General features: G+C 40.7%; 1 protein-coding gene across 2 annotated transcripts in view; it reads left to right on the top strand.

The window, feature by feature from the left end:
* Positions 1–22,162, top strand: part of Bmx (BMX non-receptor tyrosine kinase) — a 58,812-nt gene that overhangs the window by 36,034 nt on the left and 616 nt on the right. For both annotated transcript variants that reach the window (XM_055615744.1, XM_055615743.1), the window contains exons 12-18: positions 5,676–5,803; positions 9,593–9,667; positions 10,328–10,499; positions 14,020–14,236; positions 15,078–15,142; positions 17,669–17,787; positions 20,835–20,992. In XM_055615744.1, the coding sequence (XP_055471719.1) occupies positions 5,676–5,803; positions 9,593–9,667; positions 10,328–10,499; positions 14,020–14,236; positions 15,078–15,142; positions 17,669–17,787; positions 20,835–20,992 (934 nt within the window). The remainder of the gene's footprint in view (positions 1–5,675; positions 5,804–9,592; positions 9,668–10,327; positions 10,500–14,019; positions 14,237–15,077; positions 15,143–17,668; positions 17,788–20,834; positions 20,993–22,162) is intronic.

Below are 22,162 nucleotides of genomic sequence, written 5' to 3'. Positions count from 1 at the left end.
CCTATTATTCTTAGGTTTTGTCCTTTCATATTGTCTTAGATTTCTTGGACGGTCTGTGTCAGGAATTTTTTGGATTTAACATTTTCTTTGACAGATACATCGATTTCTTCCATTGTATCTTCTACACCTGAGTTCTTTCTTCCATTTCTTGTATTCTGTTGGTTATGCTTACTTCTGTAGTTCCTGTTTTCTTCCCTAAATTCTTCCTCTCCATTATTTCCTCCATTTGTGTTTTCTTTAATTTTTCTAGTTCTATCTTCAGGTCTTGAGTTGTTTTGTTTACTTCCTTCACCTGTCTGCTTGTATTTTCCTCTTTTTCTTTTAGTACCTTCAACTCTGTCTCTTTTATTTCTTTCAGTGATTTAATTATTTCTTCTCTGAAGGCCACAAGCTGTTTGGCTGCATCTTCCCGTATTTCTTCACGGATGGCCCTAATCTGCTTGTCTTTATCTTCCTCCATTTCTTTACAGATAGCCATGATCTGTTTGGTTTTATCTTCCTCTAATTCTTTATATATTTTATTTGTTTCCTCTATTATCCTCTTCATCAACATAGATGTAAGGTCATCTTCTTGATTTTCTATTATGCTGCATTGTTCAGGGCTGTTCGCCCCTGGACGGCTGGGTTCTGGAGATGCCATATTGCTCTGTCTTTTGTTGGTTGAGCTTTTACGCTGACCTCTACCCATTGGGCTGATTTAGGTGTTGGCTGTTAGTTTCTGTGCTTCCTGGAGTCCTGAGGTAGGGAGTATCCCCTTGGCCGGAAGATGATTTTTCCTGAAGGAGTCCTTCTCTGCTTTTTGGTTATGGTCACTGTATGGCCAGTGTTTCTCAGGAGTTGCCACTGCTCACCTCAGGTTTATAGCCCTGAGTAGTAGCTGTGGTCTGTTAGGCAGGGGGGCATCTCCTCTTACCCATAGAAGTTCTCAAGACAGCTGCCCCACTGCTGGGTTTCTTGTTATAAATTTAGTGTGCTGCTGCTCACTAAATTTCCATGTACAGTCCTCTTGAAGAAACTGCTGATTCCCTAGCTGTGGGGTTTTCTCCCAACAGGGAAACTCAGTCTGTTATCCTGGGGCGCACAGTTTCTGTCCGGGAAAGTGGGAGGTGCACTCAGCAAGTCTCTGGGCCAGAGGCTGATTGCTCCGCTCTGGACCTGGAGAATGTGCACCTAGGTTGAGTTGACACCTGGGGGCACTGCTCTGGTCTGGAGGCTGGGTGCCTCACTCTGAACCAGAAACTGTGTGTCTCTGTCTGGGATGGCGGCTGCAGGCACTGCTCTGGTCCAGACGCTGTGGATGCAGCCCTCTTGAAGGACCAGGGATTCCCACAGTTTTGACAGTCTAGCTAGGGTTAACTGGTTGATCCTTGGCACAGTGTCTGAGGGCTGTTGTTATGGCTCTCTGGCTTTTGTAGGTCTGAGGATGCAGCTGTGTGTCCCAGTGCCCTAGGGGAACTCAATAATGGGGGCAGAGCACAGCGCTTCTGCCTGCACTAGAGTCTGCATGAGTCCAGGAAGTGTTTTGGTGCTGGGTGTCCTAAGCGTTAGCGCTGCTGACCCCCTCTGCTGGGGGTTTCCTCCTGCCAGAGACACGCAGTCTGGTGCCCTGGTGCTCTGGTGCCCACAGTTCTATCTGAGGTAGCGAATCAGGCGCACAGGCAGGGCTCCGTGCAGGCGCCTGTGTCCCGGCTCGGGGTCCGGGCTGGCTCTTGGGGCACCCGCGGAACCCGAGTCTTTTCCAGGGGATGTCTGGGTAACCTGAGGTCGGTCCCAATTTTTTCCTGCTCCGTGGGGTTATCTCTCGACTGGGAAATCCAGTCTATGGTGTTGTGGGCCCACAGTTCAGTCTGGGACCGTGACCAGATCATGCTGGGGTGTAGCTCTGGGCTGGCGACCAAGCGCCTGGCGGAACCGGGATCTCTTCCGCGGTTTAGCCAGGTGAGTTAAAGCTGATCGAATCCCCCACCATGGGGTATCCTCTCACCTGGGAAACACAACCACTTGTGTTTTATGGCCGAGAGTTCTGATTGCTGGTCACTGTGCCAATCCTGCTGTGCTGCTCCTCAGAATGAGAGTCCTCCCAGCCCCCCCATCTTGCCCTGCCTCCCAAAGAGAACTCTTAATAACCAGCCCATGAGGCTGACAAAGTGACCAATCTGAAACTAGGCCACTAACAACCAAATAACCAATTTTTATTTCTTTTTTTATTTATTTTTATTATTTTAATTTTAATTTTATTTTTATTAGTTACAGTTTATTCACTTTGTATCCCAGCTGTAGCCCACCCACCCCTCCCAATCCCACCCTCACTCCTTCCTTTTTTATTGTTTTTTTAATTTTTATTTTTTATATTAATTACAGTTTATTCACTTTGCATCACAGCTATAGTCCCCTCTTCCCTATGCTCCCAATCCCACCCTCCCTCCCTCATCTCCCTGCCCCTCTCTAAATCCACTGATAGGGGAGATCCTCCTCCCCTTCCATCTGACCCTGGCTTATCAGGACTCATCAGAAGTGGCTGCATTGTCCTCCTCTGTGGCCTGCCAAGGCTGTTCCTCCATACTTGTGTGTCTGTGAAACCCTCATTGTTTTGGGAATGGGGGCTAGACTGACACTTAATTGATTTGGACCATTTGAGAGAAATATTTCTGAACAACTAGATTGAATGACTTTTGTAGACATGTGCCCCAACCCACAGAGCACACATATGTATTTGTAATAGTTAGATGATTAAAGTATTTTATTTTGAGATTTCTTCTACCTACCTCCAACTTGAAATAACAGGGTGTATCTTGAATGACAATTTGTCATTTGCCAATACTGTAATTCATGTCTCCAATAAACACAAATACCAGATTTTACATGGTCATTGGCTGAAACAAATCCAATAATTAGATAACATTAGCTGTGGTCCTCTGGATAGAGCCAAATGTAATGTCAGATGTTCTCATCTTTGAACTTCGCCACCCCAGATTCATTCTTAAGCTTATTCAGTTCAAAAATAGAATTAAATGAAAGCAATATCCTGTTTAAGAGGTTTTTGAGGTTATAATTTAATGCATTTCTCCCTGCTCTACCTCCCTCCAAGCACTCTCACATACTGATCCCTGATCGCCTTCAAATTCATAACCTCTTTTTTCAACAATTGTTATTGCATGTACATATATATTCCTAAATACAACCTGTTGAGTCCATATCTTAGTTAGAGTTTCTGTTGTTACAACAAAACACCGTGGCCAAAAAGCAAGTTGAGGAGAAAAGGGTTTATTTGGTTTATACTTCCAGATTATAATACATCATTGGAGAAAGTCAAAACAGGAACTCAAGCAGGGCAGGAACCTGGAGGCAGGAGCTGATGCAGAAGCCATGGAGGGGTGCTGCTTACTGGCTTGTTCCTCTTGCCTTGCTCAGTCTGCTTTCTCATAGTGACCAGGACCACCAGCTGAAGGATAGCACCACTAACCATGGGCTGCTACCCCCATTGATCACTAATTGAGAAAATGACTTACAGTGAGATCTCATGGAGTCATTTCCTCAACTAAGGCTCTGTCTTCTCTGATGACTCTAGTTTGTGTCAAGTTGACACAAAAACCTGCCAATACAGCGAATATAACGTTACTTGTGTGCATATCTCTGGGGCCAACCATTTGGCATGGATCAACCAATTGGTGTGCTCTTCCCTGGGGAAGTCCATGTTTCCTGCTTCCAGCCGTCCTCAGTTGACTGGATTTGAGGCCTCATGGACTTTTTCACTCTACTTTGGCATGTTTACCAGTGTCATTCTTGTTCAGCACACATTTGGGCAGTCATTTTGGTTAGATTTTGTGGGTGTAGCTTCTGATATTACTAGGAGATACAATCTTACAGGAAATTCACTGATCCTCCGCCTTTTGCAATCTTTCCACACCCTCCTCCACTATATTACCTGAGCCTTACCTTAGGTGCAGTAGTTTTTATAGCTATATCCGTTGGAACTGGGAAGCAAAACACTTTATGAAACATTATCAGCTCACACTGACACCAACAGTAGATCAGCCATTTGCAACATGGGTTTCTCTGTATACCCTTTCTTCTCCTTTTTTTTTTATTTGATAATTTTAACTTACTTAGTATTATAACCAGAACAATTGATTAACGGGAGTTGGTAGCCAGTGAGTGGTAGAACTTGACTATAAAATCTAAGACAGGCATATTATTTCTGATTAACCTGACTCATTGTGCATGGACTCGTTACAATATTCTAGAACTGGAGGAAAAGAAGAAATTTTTGTTTTGGTTTGGTTTTATTTTAATTAATTAAATAACATCCCAACTGCCATTTCTCCTCCCTACTCTCCTCCCAGTCCTTCCCCTCCCCTCTCCTCCTCCATCCAGAGCCAGTCTTCCTCCCTTTCTCTTCAGAAAAAGGGAGGCCTCCCGGACCTTGGTGTATCAAGTTACAGTAAGACTAGGAGCATCTTCTCCTATTGAGGTTAGACTAAGCAGTAGGGGAAAAGGTCCCAAAGGCAGGCAACAGAGTCAGAGACAGGTCCTGCTCCCACTTTTAGGACTCCCACATGAAAATCAAGCTGCACAACTGTTATACATGTGCAGAAACATGTATGACATGTGCAGAAACAAAAAAAAAAAGAAGGTGCTTCTCCAACAAACAAACAAATAAAAAACAAATCCAAGTAATAGGAAACTTCTCAGGATGAAAAGAAGCTAGTGGCTCACTCCTTCTCACACATTTGTTTTGTTTGTTTTTCGAGGCAGGGTTTCTCTGTGTTGTCCTGGCTGTTCCGGAACTTGCTTTATAAACCAGGCTGGCTGCAAACACAAAGATCCTCCTGCCTCTGCCCCCAAGTGTTGGGATTAAAGGTGTGCACCAACACTGCCTGGCCCAAAAGAAAATGTTTTATGTGGAAAATATGTGTAGTGCAGTTATTAGATCATAACATGGTCCGGCACAGAACAAATACCGGCTAAACTGATGGTAACAAGTAGCATTGTCGCTGCTGGGAAAGAGGAGTTCTATGTGCCACCATGCTTTTCTGCCTGCATGCCTTACTCCCAAAGGAACTCTAGATTGAGACTATAGGCAACCTAATCATCTTTGCCCACACAGTTTTTTTTCTCTATTATTATCTTAAAAGAGAACTTATGCTCTTACATGATCCTAAAGAACTTAAAAGTTCTTAGCCAAACGCTGATACTATAGATTCATTTTTATACTTTCTAAGGGAATAACAGTACATGAAATTATTTTTTCCAAAAAATATTATTACTATTATTTATTAACTAAGCGGGGGGGGTACTCATGCGTGAAGGTCAGAGGACAATTTATGGAAATAAGCTCTCTCTTTCCAGCATGAGATCATAGGACTTGAACTCAGGTTGTCATGGTTGGCTGCAGGAACCTCTACTGGCTGAGCCATGTTGCTAGCACCTAAAGTTAAAATTTCACTGAACATGGATTTTGTATATGCACAAATGGCACACTGAGTTTAGAGACGACCCATCTTCCATGATTACTGATTGTCATAGATACTATCAGAGAAATACCAGATGTCAAGTCTGAGTAACTATCCCTGTCTTTCTACTCCCAAATTTGAAATAGATTCAAAACTCATTATTTCATCAAGATTTTTTTTGTTTGTTAAAAACATTCTAACATTGCTTTTCTTCCTTACTAGTGATAAAAAAGGAACTGTCAAACATTACCACGTGCATACCAATGCTGAAAATAAATTATACCTGGCCGAAAACTACTGCTTTGATTCCATTCCAAAGCTCATTCACTATCACCAACACAATTCAGCAGGTAACTTATTTCAGTTGTTACTTTTATCGATACTCGCATATAAATGTCAATTTTCTTGGATACCACTGATCCTCTTGTATTGTTTTGTTTAGTTTTGTTTTGGTTTTTTGAGACAGAGTTTCTCTGTGTAGCTCTGGCTGTCCTGAACTCCCTGTGTAGATCAGGCTGACCTTGAGCTCACAGAGATCAGCCTGCCTCTGCCTCCCCAAGTGCTGGGATTTAAGGCATGCACAACCACTCCTGGCTCCTCTTAATATTCTTGATTACTAGAATACCAAGAAATGAGGGGGGAAATGCTATCAATATCTTTGTTGTGATTTGTAGGTCACATCTCCCAAATACAACACAATACACTCCATAAAACCAGAAGGGATGAAGCTGAATAATTTGAGTGACTTAAAAAAAAAATTCTTGGTTTTTAATTATGTGCATATGTGTGTCTTGTGTATATGAGTACAGGCCAGAAGACAGCATCAGATCCCCTAGAGTTGCAGTTACAGATGGTTGAGAGCCTCCTGATGTGGGAGCTGAGAACCAAACTCAGGTCCCCAGAAAGAGCAGTTACAGTGCTCTTAACCACTGAACGATCTGATCTCTCCAGGTCTAAAAGAAATTTTTTACAATAAAACTTTATTTCTATTTTTTCCTTGCACATAAAAGCAAGTTGATTATAAAATTTAAATATTAAAGAAATGTACATCATTGTATTGTAACCTCTCAGCACAGGACAGTCTGTATATGGACACTAATATTTGCTAGGTAAAATGTACATATTCATAAGCATTACATTTTACAGAGCTAAGGTCATTATCCTCATATTATTTCATTTGTTTTCTTTATTAACCCTGTCTCAGAGGACTTTCCATGCAAATATTCATGGCTTGCTTTCTTCTCTCTAGCTGCTATGTGGAATTCTATTGTAGTTTGCAGTAGCAATGGAGCATGTGTGATATTTTGACATTTTAATGGATATGTTATTGCACAGCGCTACAAGAGTAGCTCTGTACATTTGTTGGATTGGTTCTATTGCTAGTTTCCAAGACAAAGGCTATGAGCATTCAAAAACGAGAAGTTGCGGAAGTGTATAATCCTAGTAGTAACAATTTCTTTCATATTCAGCAGGAGATACTGTTTTTCTCTTAAAATATTGCTTAAGTGATGAGTGTCTCTATTTTCTATAATAGCACCTCATGGAGGGGAATAGTATATGTTGTGTACATGTTTGTGTTTATGTGAATGTACATATGTGCATATGTGTGTAAAGGCTTGGAATATGTGGTAGGTTGGGTTTTTTTTTTAACTTTTTGTTGATTCTTTGCGAATTTTACATCATGTGCCTCAATCCCACTCTCGTCTTTCTGCCCCTTCATATCTACCCTCCACCCTTTCAACATCCCCTCCCCACCAAACAAACAAACAAACAAGCAAACAAAAATCAAATCATGGGAGCTGCATGTGTGTCACAATGTGTCCCATAGTATACCCTTTTGTCCACACATATTTATTTGCAAATGTTCTTTACATTGAGTCATTGGTCTGGTCGAAGGTTTCTGACTTCTGCTACACTAACAATACTGGACTCTCACCAGGACTTCTCTGGGACATCCTGTTGTTGTCCTGCGTCACAGAGATAGTGCGGATTTTAGATCTGGCCCCCTCATGCCCTCTCAAGCTTCATAGATGGGGTAGATGTTGGGGTGCGCCAACTCAAATATCTGGGTCTGGGCCCGAGTGGTGGCTGAGTTGGTCAGCCTGCCAACTCTCTGGAACCCACATCACCAGGGCAAGCTCTCCAACATTATCTCAGCTACCTCACCCAGTGCCACAGCTGGAAAAACAAGGGGCTAGGTCAGCTCTCCTGTTCTCATGCCCTCAGGGCTGGCTTTCCCAATTGCTGCTGGTGGTGGAGGGCTATGTGCTAGTTTGAATAGGAATGGCCCCACAGGCTCATATTTTTGAAGGCATATTTTGAAGGGAATAGCACTACTGAAAGGATTAGAAGAACTGGGAGGTATGACCTTGTTGGAGTAGGTGTGGCCTGGTTGGAAGACGTATTAAGAACAACATCCTATTCTGTAGGCTTTGAGGAAAGCCTAGTCTCTCTGCCTGTAGTTGAGGATTTACCTTTCAGATACTGCAGGAGCACTTGCCTGCATGTCTCCATGCTCCCCACTATGAAAATAATAGGCTAAAAACCTCTGAAATAGTAAGCAAGGGCCTAGTTAGATGATTTCTTTTTCAAGAATTACCTTTGTTGCAGTGTCTACACCGTAATAAAACAGTGACTAAGACAAGGTCAATATTGGTTGCCTTCCTCAGTTACTCTCCACCTTATTTTGACCTGGCATGTCTCATTGAACCTGGATCTCACTGATTTGGTTGTGTTGGCTGAGCCATCAGTCTCCAGGGATCTGTCTGTCTCTGCTTTCTCAGTGCTGGAATTAAAGGTGTGCCAGATTTTTACATGGGTACTGGGGATCTGAACTCTTGTCTTTACACAGGTGCTGCAAGTGCTTTTGTAACTATGCCATCTCCCAGATCTGTAACAATATCCATTACTGGCAGTGGCTTGGGGAATTGCCAAGAGTGAGTGAAAAGAAGACATGGGATCTATATCTAAGCAATGTTACTATGTCTGACTTGCTTTCAATTCCATTTTGGTCTTTGCTTATATTTTTTTTTTCTCAAATTTCTTCAGTTGTTTATCTTAAACATTAGCATCTCTTGGGAAAGTTATTATATGAACAGTTATTTCTAAATGAAAAAGCATACCTTTGGGCATACACAGAGTATAAAAAAGATATTAAAAAGTTTATTTATCATTGTGTTTTCTAAATTTCACTTCATTAAATCTTCAGTTTGTCAGTGTATTTTGTGACTCACACAATGGTTACTAAAGCAGTGGTTTCACATATACATATTTTAGAGGAAGGTGTTAATTTCTAATTTATTTTTAATTAAAACATTCTATCACAATGACATTACATTTCTAGTAGAAATCATAAGATACATAGTACTTTTAAAATAATCATAATTTCTCTTACCCAAAGATCATATATGTGTGTATTTTACATATGTATAAATAAACATCTATTTCTACATGGATATTCATATGCTTTTGCAAAATAAAACTTATACTATGCATTCTGGTGTTTACTTCTGCTGATTAAAGGTATGGTAATGAAAACATTTGAGGAACATTTCTAAAAAGAAAACAAACACCTAAATAGGAAGGAAAGAAAAGCACATATGTGTCATTCCAATCAGGAAAACATCCTATGCTTACAGCAATAAACATTTACTTTTTTGAGTGGTTTCTTTCAAGGTACTATAAGTATGATTATTTTAATGCAACTTTACCATTGCTTTATGTAAATGAAAATAGCTTAAGAGTTTAACATAATTTGGAAATGATTTAATTTTAAGCTTGCTTTTTATACGTAAATATATGTTGATTATTTGACTTTTTTCAAATCTCTGTGCTACTTATATGCATATGTAAATGTAGGACTGGATAAAGATAGTAACATATGAATGAGAAAAAAAATTATGTAAGATTTTTCAGCTAGCCACTAGTCCCTATGGGATTTCACAGAAAATAACTAGCTTTTTTAGCTTTTGCTTTGCATTAAGTGAATTTATTGATTCAAGCCACTGAACACAAAGGCAGGATGAACATACTCACAACACCCCAAGCCCCACACTTTCAGCTTATTGGGAGAGTGTGAAGCGATTCTAAGTAACATGGTATGATGATAATGTGACAATATGCTTCTGATTCCATTGCAGGCATGATCACACGGCTCCGCCACCCAGTGTCAACCAAGGCCAACAAGGTCCCGTCGTCCGTGGCTCTGGGGAGTGGTATGAACACACCCTTGGGCTCTGAAACTCCATTTCCCACCATTTGGGGTTCAAATACATGTGATTGTCTAACTGACATGTGATGGATGGCAGGAAGGAAGTCCCTGTTCAGACTGCACCAGAGAGAAATTTAGTCTAATTTATTTGTCTTTTAAACCATCCATCCACACTCAACTCTGTAACTTCCCCAGCTTTAACAAAACAACTTAATTCCTACCAGACATTGTCATTTGCCTCCTGCATCCCTTGCCCGTTCTTTGTTTTGCCTGGGTTCTATGCCTATTTAGAGCCAGATCTCAATTCTGTATCTTTAAGGTAATAACATCCACCTTGATCACAGTTTAATTTATTTTGTGCAAAAAAAAAAAAATCTAACAGTGTTTTACCAACTTAAGAGCATTAAGCACATTTTGACATTAATTCTCTTCAAGACACACCCCCAGAGGGCAAAAAGTATTTCATTTTGTCTCTTTGTGTCAAGAACTACAGCTGCTTTGACAGCAGCATTTCCCTGTACCTTTTTAAAGTTATTAACTTGTTATTAACTTAAAATGATGTTTTATTTTTCTTCGTTTTGTGAATACACAAATATCAATTGCAGAAGAAATCACTTTGGAAGTTGTTGCCACAGCTTGTAAGGTGCTTGCCTTGCTTTGTTAGGAATTTGGGAGCTGAAAAGAGAAGAGATTACCTTGTTGAAGGAGCTGGGAAGTGGCCAGTTTGGAGTGGTCCAGCTGGGCAAGTGGAAGGGACAGTATGATGTGGCTGTAAAGATGATCAAGGAAGGTTCCATGTCAGAAGATGAATTCTTTCAGGAGGCCCAGACCATGATGTAAGTTTCTCCTCAGGAATGGTACTGTCGAATCATCATAGAAGAACATTAACATTAGCAGTCCCTGTCTCTAACATTTACAAAGCCTGGCATATGTTGTAGATATAAATGTTTACAAGTTCTATTTGGCCTAACAAGCTGTTACGTAAAAATCAATATTATGCTCTTAATTTGACACGTAGACCTGCACAATATCTCAAAAACCAATGTTTGAATTTAGAATATTTCTGACTCTATTGAGAAAGCAGCCCTTACCTCTGTGCCTTTAGACTCTCTCCCCTTGATCTTTCTCCTGCTCACACCTTTGTCCTGTGCTATAAAGGGTCTTAATAGTTACCTGTAGATACAGCACCCAATATATTCTGATCCCCTTCATATCTCCCATAAACAACTATGTATTATCCAGTGGTATTGGTTAGGAGTAACATGACTCACCCTTGAAGGAACAGACTCAAGTATGGTCTTTAGGAATCCTTGGGTGGGCAAGCCCTTTATCCTTACAAACAGTTCTCTTTAAAAGTTATTATTATTATTATTATTATTATTATTATTATTTATTCACTTTGTATCCTCCCTCTTCTCCCTGTCTCACCCTCCATCCCTCTTTCTCCCCTATGTTCCTCCCATAGTCCACTGATAGGGGAGGTCCTCCTTCCCTACTATCTGACCCTAGCCTTTCAGGTATCATCAGGACTGTCTGAATTCTCTTTCTCTGTGGCCTAGTTTAGGCCACCTCATTAGGGGGAGGTGATCAAAGAGCCAGCCACTGAGTTCATGTCAGAGACAGTCCCTGCTCTCCTTACTAGGAAACCCATGTGGAGACTGAACTGCCCATGCTACATCTGAGCAGGGGGTCTACATTCTCCCTATACATGGTCATTGGTTGATTCATCAGACTCTACAGGAAAAACAGGAACCCCTGAGCCCAGATTTTTTTACTCTATTGGTCTCCTTGTGGTGGCCTGTCCCTTCCAGGTTTTTCTAACTCCCCCTTCTTCCATAGGATTCCCTGCACTCTGCCCAAAGTTTGGATATGAGTCTCAGCATCTGCTTTGATACCTCAATCATTAGAGTCTTTCAGAGGCCCTCTGTGGTATGCTCCTGTCCTGTTCCCTGTCTTCTCCTGCTTCTAACGTCTATCCTTCTGAATCCTTCCAACATTTGTCCTTCTGAAGGAGGTTTGAGCTTCTTCCCTACGGTCTTCCTTGCTGTTTAGCTTCTTTAGGAGTAAAGATTTTAGCATGTTTATCCTATATTATGTGGCTAATATCCACTTATGAATGAGTATATGCCATGTGTCTTTCTGCTTCTGGGTTACTTCACTCAAGATGATCTTTCCTAGTTCCCACCATTTGCCTGCAAATTTCATGATTTCTTGTTTTTAATAGCTGAGTAGGTGGAAAAAGAAAGACCTGGAGGGGATAGAAGCTCCAAAAAGAGGCCAACAGAGCCATAAAAAAATGAGCCCTAGGGGCCCTGAAGAGAATGACCCAAGGACAATGCATGGAGAGGACCTAGCACCCTGGTTCAGATGTAGCCCATAGACTCAGTCTCCAAGTGGGATCCCTAGTAAGGGGAGCAGGGGGCTTTCTCTGGCATGAACTCAGTGGCAGGCTCTCTGATCACCTCACCCTGGGAGGCATAGTCTTGCCAGTCTACAGAGAAAAACAATGCAACCAGTCCTGATGAGACCTAATAGGCTAGGGTCAAATATTAGGGGAGGAGGACCTCCCCTATCAGTGGACTAAGGGAGTGGCATAGAGGTACTAGAGGGAGGGAGGGGGTACTAGGAGGAGATGAGAGAGGGGCCAACAGCTGGAATACAAATTGAATAAATGGTAATAAATGATAATAATAAAAAAGAAAGAAAAGACGTGGATGGTGATACATGCTTGCAATCTCAGAACTGAGAATGTGGAGGCAGGTGGACCTCTGGAGTTCACTGTCCAGATGACCTTGTCTAACTGAGGAATCTAAGGTCTCAATGAATGACCCTGTCTCAAAAACCAAGATAGATTGCTCCTTAGGAGTGATAACCAAGGTTGACTTCTCTCTTTCTGTCTCCTCTCTCACATACAAAATACTTGAAATTTGAAAGTCCTTTTATTTCTATGATAAGGACCATCGCCAAAAACAACTTAAAGAGTAAAGTGTTTATTTGGCTTACATACCCACATCTATTGAAAGAACTATTTGACATTTTACTAAGACATCCTTACAGGCAAACACTCCAGTATCCATTTTCTTGGTAATTCCTTTTAAACATCAAAGAAGACAGGGAAGTTGCAGCGATAACTTCTACTATAACTGAAGAGATGTTCAGAAATAGAGCTGCTCTATGAATGCAAGACTTTGGCCAGGTCTGTCTTAATGGACTGATCACTCTGCATTAGCGAGGACCTCCAGCACTTGCATTAATGCCCTATTTTCACCATTGCAAAATAATAATCTTTTGTTTGGTTTGTGGTCTTGAGACAGAGTCTTATTTTGTAGCCCAGGATGTCCTGAAAGATACTGTGTAACCCAACTTAGCCTTAAAATCACAGCAAGTCCCCTGTCTCATCCTCTGAGATGCAGGGAATACAGGCATGAGCTATCACATGTAACTCAAATTAAGTTGTAAAAGCGTATTTTTTTTCTGATTCTCAGCTTTCCCCAGAACTTGCAAACTATGCAGCTGGTTCTGTAATTGATAATTAGACTGTATATAAAACTACAGAAATCCTCTTGGTGTCTTCCTTTCACAAACCCTTCTTAATAAAAAAAAAAAAAAAATTCTTAAAAATACTTTCTTGGGTACATGGTATAGCTGGTGTCTCCTGAATTAAAGTGTATTCTGTCCTTAAAGAGTTCTATGAATAATTTATAAGGTTGATCCAGGCTCTGGGGAGGAGAGACAGCAGCATCCCTGTGGCTCATTGGCCAGTCAACCTATACTGCTGGGCAAGCTTCAGGCCAGTGGAAGACCCCTTTTCAGAGGAGACTGATGCTTTTTTGAGGATGACACCTATGGCCTCCACACACAAACATATATGCATGTGCATATGCATGAGTGTGTGCCTACACACACACACACACACACACACACACACACACACACACACTCACACACACATGAATATTTTTTTAAAAATCAAAAAATGGAGTGAAAACAAGAGAAGACACAAAAGTAAAACATTATGTGTAGTCCCATTTCCTCAAACAGGAACCATTTTCATGTTATATACACCTTTCCAATTATAATGGTTTTTTTCTACACATGACATTATACTGATTCTTAGGAGAAAGGGCGAATGCCACATCTCCAAACTGAGAGTACTGCTGAGTAGCTGCCAAATTTGCCAGTCTCCCATTGGAGGCAGAGCACTGCTTTCTTTTGTGCCTTCAAAGATCATTGTTTCCCAAAACAAGATCCTAGGCTCCCTGCTCTCTTTCTCTGTTCAGGTAGAAGGAATGACTCTCTGCTCATCCTTGCTCAGGCCATTTCAAAAACAAACTTTTCAAATTGATTCTTTTGCAGGAAACTCAGCCATCCCAAGCTGGTGAAATTCTATGGCATATGTTCAAAGAAATACCCCATCTACATAGTAACGGAGTATATAACGAATGGTTGCTTGCTTAATTACCTGAAGAGTCACGGGAAAGGACTAGAAAGCTCCCAACTCTTAGAAATGTGCTACGATGTCTGTGAAGGCATGGCCTTCTTGGAGAGCCACCAGTTCATACATCGGGATTTGGTAAGGCAAGCCATTGGAAGCGAGATGAAAGGAAAGAAGAATATAGCCCACAGTTCCCTCCTCCAGAGATAGGGCTGCTGGGAAGTCTAACAAAGAGGATGCCTTCACTTTTACTTTACACATTTGTGACTCCTGTGAGCATGCGATAGTTTTACAACCAAAAGATCACAATCTTAGAATAACACCTTTGAAAGGAAGAGAGAGCCATCAGAGTAAAATCAGCCAAGAGGATCACCATAGCTACATGTGTTGTGGTGTGAGGAACAGATGGGAAGACTTAGTGTTTGTCAACGTCACTAAACTGAAGTTGACCTTTACTCTGAAAAGAGCTGAGTGCAAAAGCAGTGACTTGTTACAATAACTAAAAATGAAAAAAATAAAATTAGATGGAAAGGAAAGTGTATGTTTCAGTTGGGGTGGGAGTTCAGAGTATTGTTTGGCATTCATTGGCCTTTAGCTTTAGAGACTGTTTTGTGCTGACTAGCAAGCATTCTGCACACACCAGGCCAACGCACCCAATAAGCCCCGGGTGCAGCATGCATGACTTCCAAGCATCTGTGAATGCACAGGCTCTAGTGGAAGTCATTTCAGTCCTTTCCTAGGTAAGCTGAGATTGAATAAGTTCTGATGCTTGGATGAACAGCTTGATGCAAGCACATTTTCATTTTGAAAAATTGAAAATTATGAGGGAATTTTTAAAAACCCACTTCAATTGGGGTTGTAATAGGCTGTTGTTGGGTATTTGCCAAGAATGAAACCTACGGTAGGAAAATGTTTGACTCTGATATTAGGAGATTATCGGTTGCTTTTATTACTTGGATATTTTGCTTTTCCTCCTAAGGCTGCTCGGAACTGTTTGGTGGACAGTGATCTCTCTGTGAAAGTCTCAGACTTTGGAATGACGAGGTAAGCCAGACAGCTTTTCTTTGTGATGTTTCCGACTATAGCATCAATGTCCTCTAACATATTATGAGGTGTAGCACTGACAATTTTATTTCAAGCTGGGTCGCCAGCTTAGTTGGTACAGTGCTTGCTGAATGAGCATGAGTTTGCCTTGGATTCCCAGCACCCACATTCCATCTATGCACTGTAGTGTGCCCATAACTCTAGCAACTATGGGGCAAAGATAGAAGGGCCGGCCATTCTAGTCAATCAGCAAGCTCCAGGTTGAGTGAGAGACCCTATTTCCAAAAATAAGTTGGAGTGGCTGGAGAGATAGCTCAGCAGTTAAAGGACATTTGCTGCTTTTTCAGAGGACTGGAATTTGATTCCCAGCATCAATATTAGGTGACTCACAAACTTCTTAACTCTAGCTCCAGGAGATCCAACACCCTCATCTGGCCTCCTTGAGCAACTGCACACACACACACACACACACACCCCACAGAGACAGAGAGAGAGAGAGAGAGAGAGAGAGAGAGAGAGAGAGAGAGGGAGGGAGAGGGAGGAAGAGGGAGGGAGAGAGAAACAGGGAGAGAGAAAGAGCTGTTGAACATAAACACAGTTAAAATATTTTTAAATGAAAATGTCAGGTGATTGAGAATGACATCCGACATTGACATTGACCTCTGGCTTCTATATGTGCACACACATGCATAAACAACACACACATATAATTTTGACTATACTAATTTCTCTAGGTGAGCCATTGCGGTTTTATTTTATAGTAATTTTGTTGGTCTTTTATAAAAAAAAGATTCTTATTCTTAATTATGTGTATGTATGTCTGTGTAGGTATGTGCACATGAAAACAGGTGCCTACATGGAGGTGTGAGGTGTCCGATATGGGTGCTGAGAATAAAACTCAAGTCCGCTGGAGGAGCAATGCATGCTCTTAACAGCTGAGTTATTTCTCCAACCCAGGCCTTATTCTTAAGTATAGCCAACCATACCCTTGAATATATACATTTATTCTTTGTTCCCTTCAAAGTAGAATAAATCAGACTACATACTTTGGCACATAAATATACACTGTGAACAGCTTTTTATTTTACCATTTTAATGGTTCATAATATTCTGTGTATTTACATATTCTTCAACATGAGTACATTGAGGTCACTTCCACTTTATAATTATGATAAATATAGACTTAGTGGACATTTATTTTTGTTGTTTTTATTTTTCCATCAGATATTATTATTATTTATGAGAGAAGATTAAGAATGGCTTATATAATTCAAATAATTGTATTAGTCCGCAAGAATGGATGTCTTCAGTCACCAAACATGATGCTGGAGAAAAAAATATACCATTTGGGAAATCCCCACAGCTTGATGCTGAAGAAAAAAATAAAAGCAAATTTCTACAAAACAGAAATCTAATTTTGTTCAAGTTACAAACAGAGAAAAGATATAATCAGAAAGCACAAGCAAAAGTGCACCTCAAGTGATAGAATTACAGACATTGTTAGGGTGGGATTCTGAATGGTTGTATTTTCACATTTTTGTGGGGTTTGATAGTTACCAAGCATTTTATACTCAAGTTTTGCTATTTTCAAAGTTATGTTTCCTAAATTCTTACAAATCCCTAAAAACTAAGCTGTTACAATAAAAAGAAATAAAAGAACCAGATATAGTGAGGGATAGAGGAGTTTAAGATCATAGTAGGCTACATAGCTCAAGGCTAGCCTGGGCTACATGAGACTTTGTCTCAGGAAGAGGGAGAATTGTGTTAAGTAAAAAAATGGGTGTTGGGCTATATAATGCTTATTATTTGCCCTATGATTATCACAACAGTATTATTTAGCCCACTATCACAATAAGACACAAACACATATTAAATTTTATAATTGGCTTATTTCCCTTGGGCTGGGCAGATATTTCACTTGCGCTGTCTCAATGACCTCACCATCCACCTCCCAGCCCCCATACAGTGCCATCCTCCTTAACCATCCTCATCTGGGCTATCTTCCATCCATAATCTTATGAATACTTGCTTATATTTGGTGGGTTTTTTCATCCTTGCTATCCTTGTAGTAGTTCTTCCCTGCTATGTGGTTTCTTTTCCATGCTAACCCATCGTGGCATCCTCCTTCCTCCTCTCTTCCTGTCCGTCTCTCCCGTGATTCTCTTGAACCCAAAGCGCAGGAACCTTAGCCATGCCTACTCCATTGTGCTCTGCCCAGGTTTTCGGCCTTAAATCAACCAATCAGGTATAATATCTTAGGCAGGTTTACACAACAAGGATAGGTTTATCCAGGCAGTAACCAGATCTTGAGGGCCAGTTAATTAATATCAAAATGCAAGCATCAGGCCAAATCCCAACAGGGAATCAAAACAAATTAGCTAGAAAACTGAAGCATTCAGCTGACTATGGATGGCACTATGTCCTTCTTCAGCCTGGCCAATGGTGGGCTATGGAGGCAACACTGCCCCATTGAGGTCTTCCAAGTTTGCAAAACCATCTGTCTTAATGTTGATATTTTCTCTACAGATATGTTCTTGATGACCAGTATGTCAGTTCAGTAGGAACCAAGTTTCCAGTCAAGTGGTCAGCCCCAGAGGTGTTTCACTACTTCAAATACAGCAGCAAGTCAGATGTATGGGCGTTTGGTAAGGAAGTGACCACACAGCACCCGGGCCCCATTTCATAAGTTGGCTTCCACAACAGGAAACCACAAGAACAGCAACATCCATTTGAAAAAGAACCTTGAGCCTTTACAAAATTTCACACACTGTGTGAGACAAGCATGTGGTTGAAGAGGAAAGTTTCCTTCCTGAGGTTCAGTGCTAAGAAGTCTTGTATACTTTCCATAATTTACATTATGTTAGCATCCAAAAACAGAGTCAAAGGATTTAGAGGCTTTTCTAGTGAAATTTTCAAACAGCTTTTGTTTTTTGTTTTTTTTTTTTTTTTTAAACAGGGTTTTGCTATGTAATCCAAGCTGGTCTCAAACTCATGATTTTCTGCTTCCTTAGCCTCCTCAAATCTAGAATGATAGGTGTGCACCACCTCTTCTAGCCTTAAAGAGTTTTGTGAAAGGAATCATTAAAATTTACATCTCAGTTTATTTGAAACCCCAATGGTTGGAAGGCTTACTATTATAATATACCTACTATTGCATATTTTTATAGAAGTTTTATAACTATTTTATTTTCTTAAAATACTTAGATTAAAATTTACTCTCTCAAGGTAGGCATGAAAAGACACAACTGAATCCCAAAGGCAGGAAGATCATGAGTTCTAGGCCAGGCTGAGGAACTTAACAAAACCTATCTCAGAACAATACAAGGTTGACTAATTGAGTTAGCAGTTTAGCTCAGAGGCAAAGCCATGGATTTGATCCCCAGCACTGCAAAAACAACCAGACAAGCAAACCAAAATCAAAAGAAGAGAAACCAAATTAAGTACAGATGATTGTGAAAAGGGAAAACAAATTCTTAGGTTATGATTCTATTGTCAGAGTTTGGATTTTTTAAAAATATATTAACAGTATCATGACTGTTTTCAGCAACTGTCTGATGGGTCCAGGATAAGTAAACCAAGTTATTAACAAGCAACAAAATATATTAAGTGTGACAAAGAAATATTCCATGCTTGTCTTAGTCTTTAAGTGCAATTTCATTTACCACTTAACACATTCAAGATTACTTGGTAGAAGGAAACTTTAGTTAGGAATATATTTTTTTGTCTCCAATAATTATTAAAAATAAACATCCCCTTTTGGAAACTATAAAGATAATCAAATGAGCACACAAAAAGGAAAAGCCAAACAGATATTGTTTTTGTGTTAAGTTTGGCCCTTCTTGTGAAAACTAGTTTCATATCTATGTATGAACTAGTATGTCTGCTGAATATTATTTTTGAAATCTGTACCCTCATTCAATATTTACAACTTTTTTAAACCAAAGACTGCATTACCCAACCTGATTATCTACCTAATAAAAACAGAACCTAGTTGCAGATGTTTTCTGGCTGTTTACAAACAGTAAATTTATTCTTAAGTAATTTACTCCTGGTATAGATATTCAGAATAAATCAGGGCCTTTGAAAGGCCCTCTCAAAGAAGACCCTCCCTCCCATAGTTACTGTATCAAGTGATATTAGCCTTGGAATTTCTGTGCAGCCTTTTGAAAACGAAGTCTCACTCTTTTGGAAAAGCTGCTTAGAATATGTGTTTAAAGGAATAGGCACCACAACATGGAAGACAGCTTTATCAATAGTATTTTATGCCTGGCAAGATGTCACACTCCTGTAATCCCAGGACTCAGGGGGACAGAGACAGGCAGGTCTCTATGAGTTCAAGGTCAGCCTGCCTATAAAACAAGTCCAGGAGAGCCAACGTTATACAGAAAAATCTTGTCTCGAAAACAACAACAACAATAATAACAATAATTTCATAAAATCTATAGTCTGCAAGTCTAAGTTTCAGGTTTGAGGACAGTTGTCTTCCTTTCTGTATATGTTGGTTGTCCACAATTTTGAACCTGTCTGATTGCTTAAAGCAGCAGTTCTCAACCTGCGAGTCACACCCCTTTGGGCGGTCAAATGACACTTTCACAGACATAACCTTAGACCATTGGAAAATACAGATATTTTCATTACAATACATAACAACAGCAAAATTACAGTTATGAAATAACAATGAAATAATTTTGTGGCCTGAGGGTCACCACTACATGAAGAATTGTATTAAGGTGTCATAGCATTAGGAAGGTTGGGAACCACCGATTTAAAGTCTTTGTCCTTGGAGAAAATGGCACTATTCAGGTAGCATTTTCAATGCCTTAGCGCTCTTTCAAAAGTGCTGTGTGTTTATCTTACTTAATCCTCACAGCAACTCTAGAAGGTGCTGTTTGGTAGGAGAGCTGAGCCTAGCAGGTGTTAAGGAATTGACCTGTCCTGCAAGTGGGAGAACTCACCTTTCAGAGGCCACATCTGAGTGACCCCAAATGTCACTCTCTTGATCAACACAAACACCCCAACTGAGTACCTTATCTCAGAATCCGCAATGTCTTCTATGAGCTGCCGGACTGGGAACATTCTGGAAATGAACAGATAAGGCACGAGTTCACGTTTCCAATGCCTATAGTTTCCATCAGATTAACAGAACGGTACCTAACTCATGAAAGATGACCGCAAACCAACTGCAACCACAGACGGCGGTGCAGGCATCCATTGTTTCATCTTTACCTTTCTACCAGAAGGCAATTTAACGATGTTGATGAACTTGCGCACAGCTGCAAAAGCAGAGAGAAAGAAAAAGCAAGGACTTCATCACTCATCAAGTGTTGAGATGGTAGCTTACTACATAGTTTGTTGTCAGTGTGAAGCTGCATGAGACCCCAAGAGACTCCCGAAAGCAGCCCATGAATCCTGGCCCCAAGTGGCTCCCACTGCTATTGCCATTCATTGGTTTTCTAACAAGCGCAGAGGGGTCCGAAGAAATGCAGGTACTCCTGAACTGTAGAAGTGATAACCCAAGCCCAACTTCTATCCTCTCCCCATTCCAGTAGGCCTTGTTTCCCCAAAATCCCTTGCTCTGGCTCATGGCCTTCTGGTCCTGTGATGTAAACTTTCTTCCACAAGCCCTGGGCACTCTGACACTTACTTGCTCTCTTCCTATTCTGTCTGCTGGCGGACGCCGGATGCACTACAGGGATCCTGATGTGGGAGGTGTTCAGTCTGGGGAAGCAGCCTTATGACTTATACGATAACTCCGAGGTGGTTGTGAAGGTCTCCCAGGGCCACAGACTCTACCGGCCCCAACTGGCATCAGACACCATCTACCAAGTCATGTACAGCTGCTGGCATGAGGCAAGTACAGCCCCCGAGCAGGCTGGAAAATGCGGGGGTTGTGGACGGGGGGGGGGGGGGGGGCAGAAGACCCCTGAGAGCTTCAGCAGGGATGAAAGAAAGTACCTGCTACAGATATATTGAAAATGGTCCTGGGTCATGTTTGCTTGTAATTTAAAAGAAAAAAAAAAAAAAAAAAAAGGACAATCAAGGCTGGTGCTGACAATATGCTGAATAGCTTAAAGCACTGTAAGAATTTTATGAATATTAACTCATCAGAAAACAAGGAGGTTAAGTGACTTAGCTAAAGTCACACAGTTATTAAACAGGCAGGTCGGCTGGTGCCAGTGTCCTCACTCTTTTTTTTTTTTTTTTTTTTTTTAGTTATTTTTAATTTTAATGGCTTTTGTTTGTTTGGTTTGGTTTTTCAAGAGAAGTTTTCTCTGTGCAGCCCTGGCTGTCCTGGCACTTGCTCTGTAGACCAGGCTGGCTTCAAACTCAGAGATTTGCCTGCCCTTGCCTAACTGTTGGGCTTAAAGGTGTGTGCCACCAGCACCCAGCTATCTTTTTTTTTTTCTTTTTGAGATTATAATATTTTTCTCTGCCTTTTCTCCCTCCAAATCTTCTCATATACCCTCGATTTCCTTCAAATTTATGTCCTCTTCTTTCATTTATTGTCATTATAGGCATATATGTATATATGTTATATATAGTCCTAAATATAACATGTTCAGTCATGTAATGTTACTTGTGCATTACATGTATTTTTAAGGGATGACCTTTGTCACTTGACAACCAGTCGGCGTGCTCTTCTCTAAAGAGGAACACTCCCTTGCTCCCAGCTTTTTTCATTTGCCTGTAGTTCCATTGAATAGGGTTGAGGCCTCTTTTTTTGTTTTTAGCTTTTTGAGATGGGGTTTTTCTGTGTAGCCTTGACTGTCTTGGAACTCAATTTGTAGACCAGGCTGGCCTTGAACTCACAGAGATCTGCATGACTCTCCCTCCCTGAGTTCTGGGATTAAAAGTGTGTGCCACCATGCCTGGCTGAGACCTCATTTTAACAGAACTATGAAATCTCTTCTCTACTCAAAAATGTATGACAGAAACATGTAATTTCATATAGAGTTTACATGAAAGGCCCCCCTCTTCTTCTTCTTCTTCTTCTTCTTCTTCTTCTTCTTCTTCTTCTTC

This window comes from Psammomys obesus, unplaced genomic scaffold (assembly GCF_907164565.1).
Source record: "Psammomys obesus unplaced genomic scaffold, mPsaObe1.curated_primary_1811, whole genome shotgun sequence".
NCBI classification, from domain to species: domain Eukaryota; kingdom Metazoa; phylum Chordata; class Mammalia; order Rodentia; family Muridae; genus Psammomys; species Psammomys obesus.
This window is presented reverse-complemented; position numbering and strand designations above follow the sequence as displayed.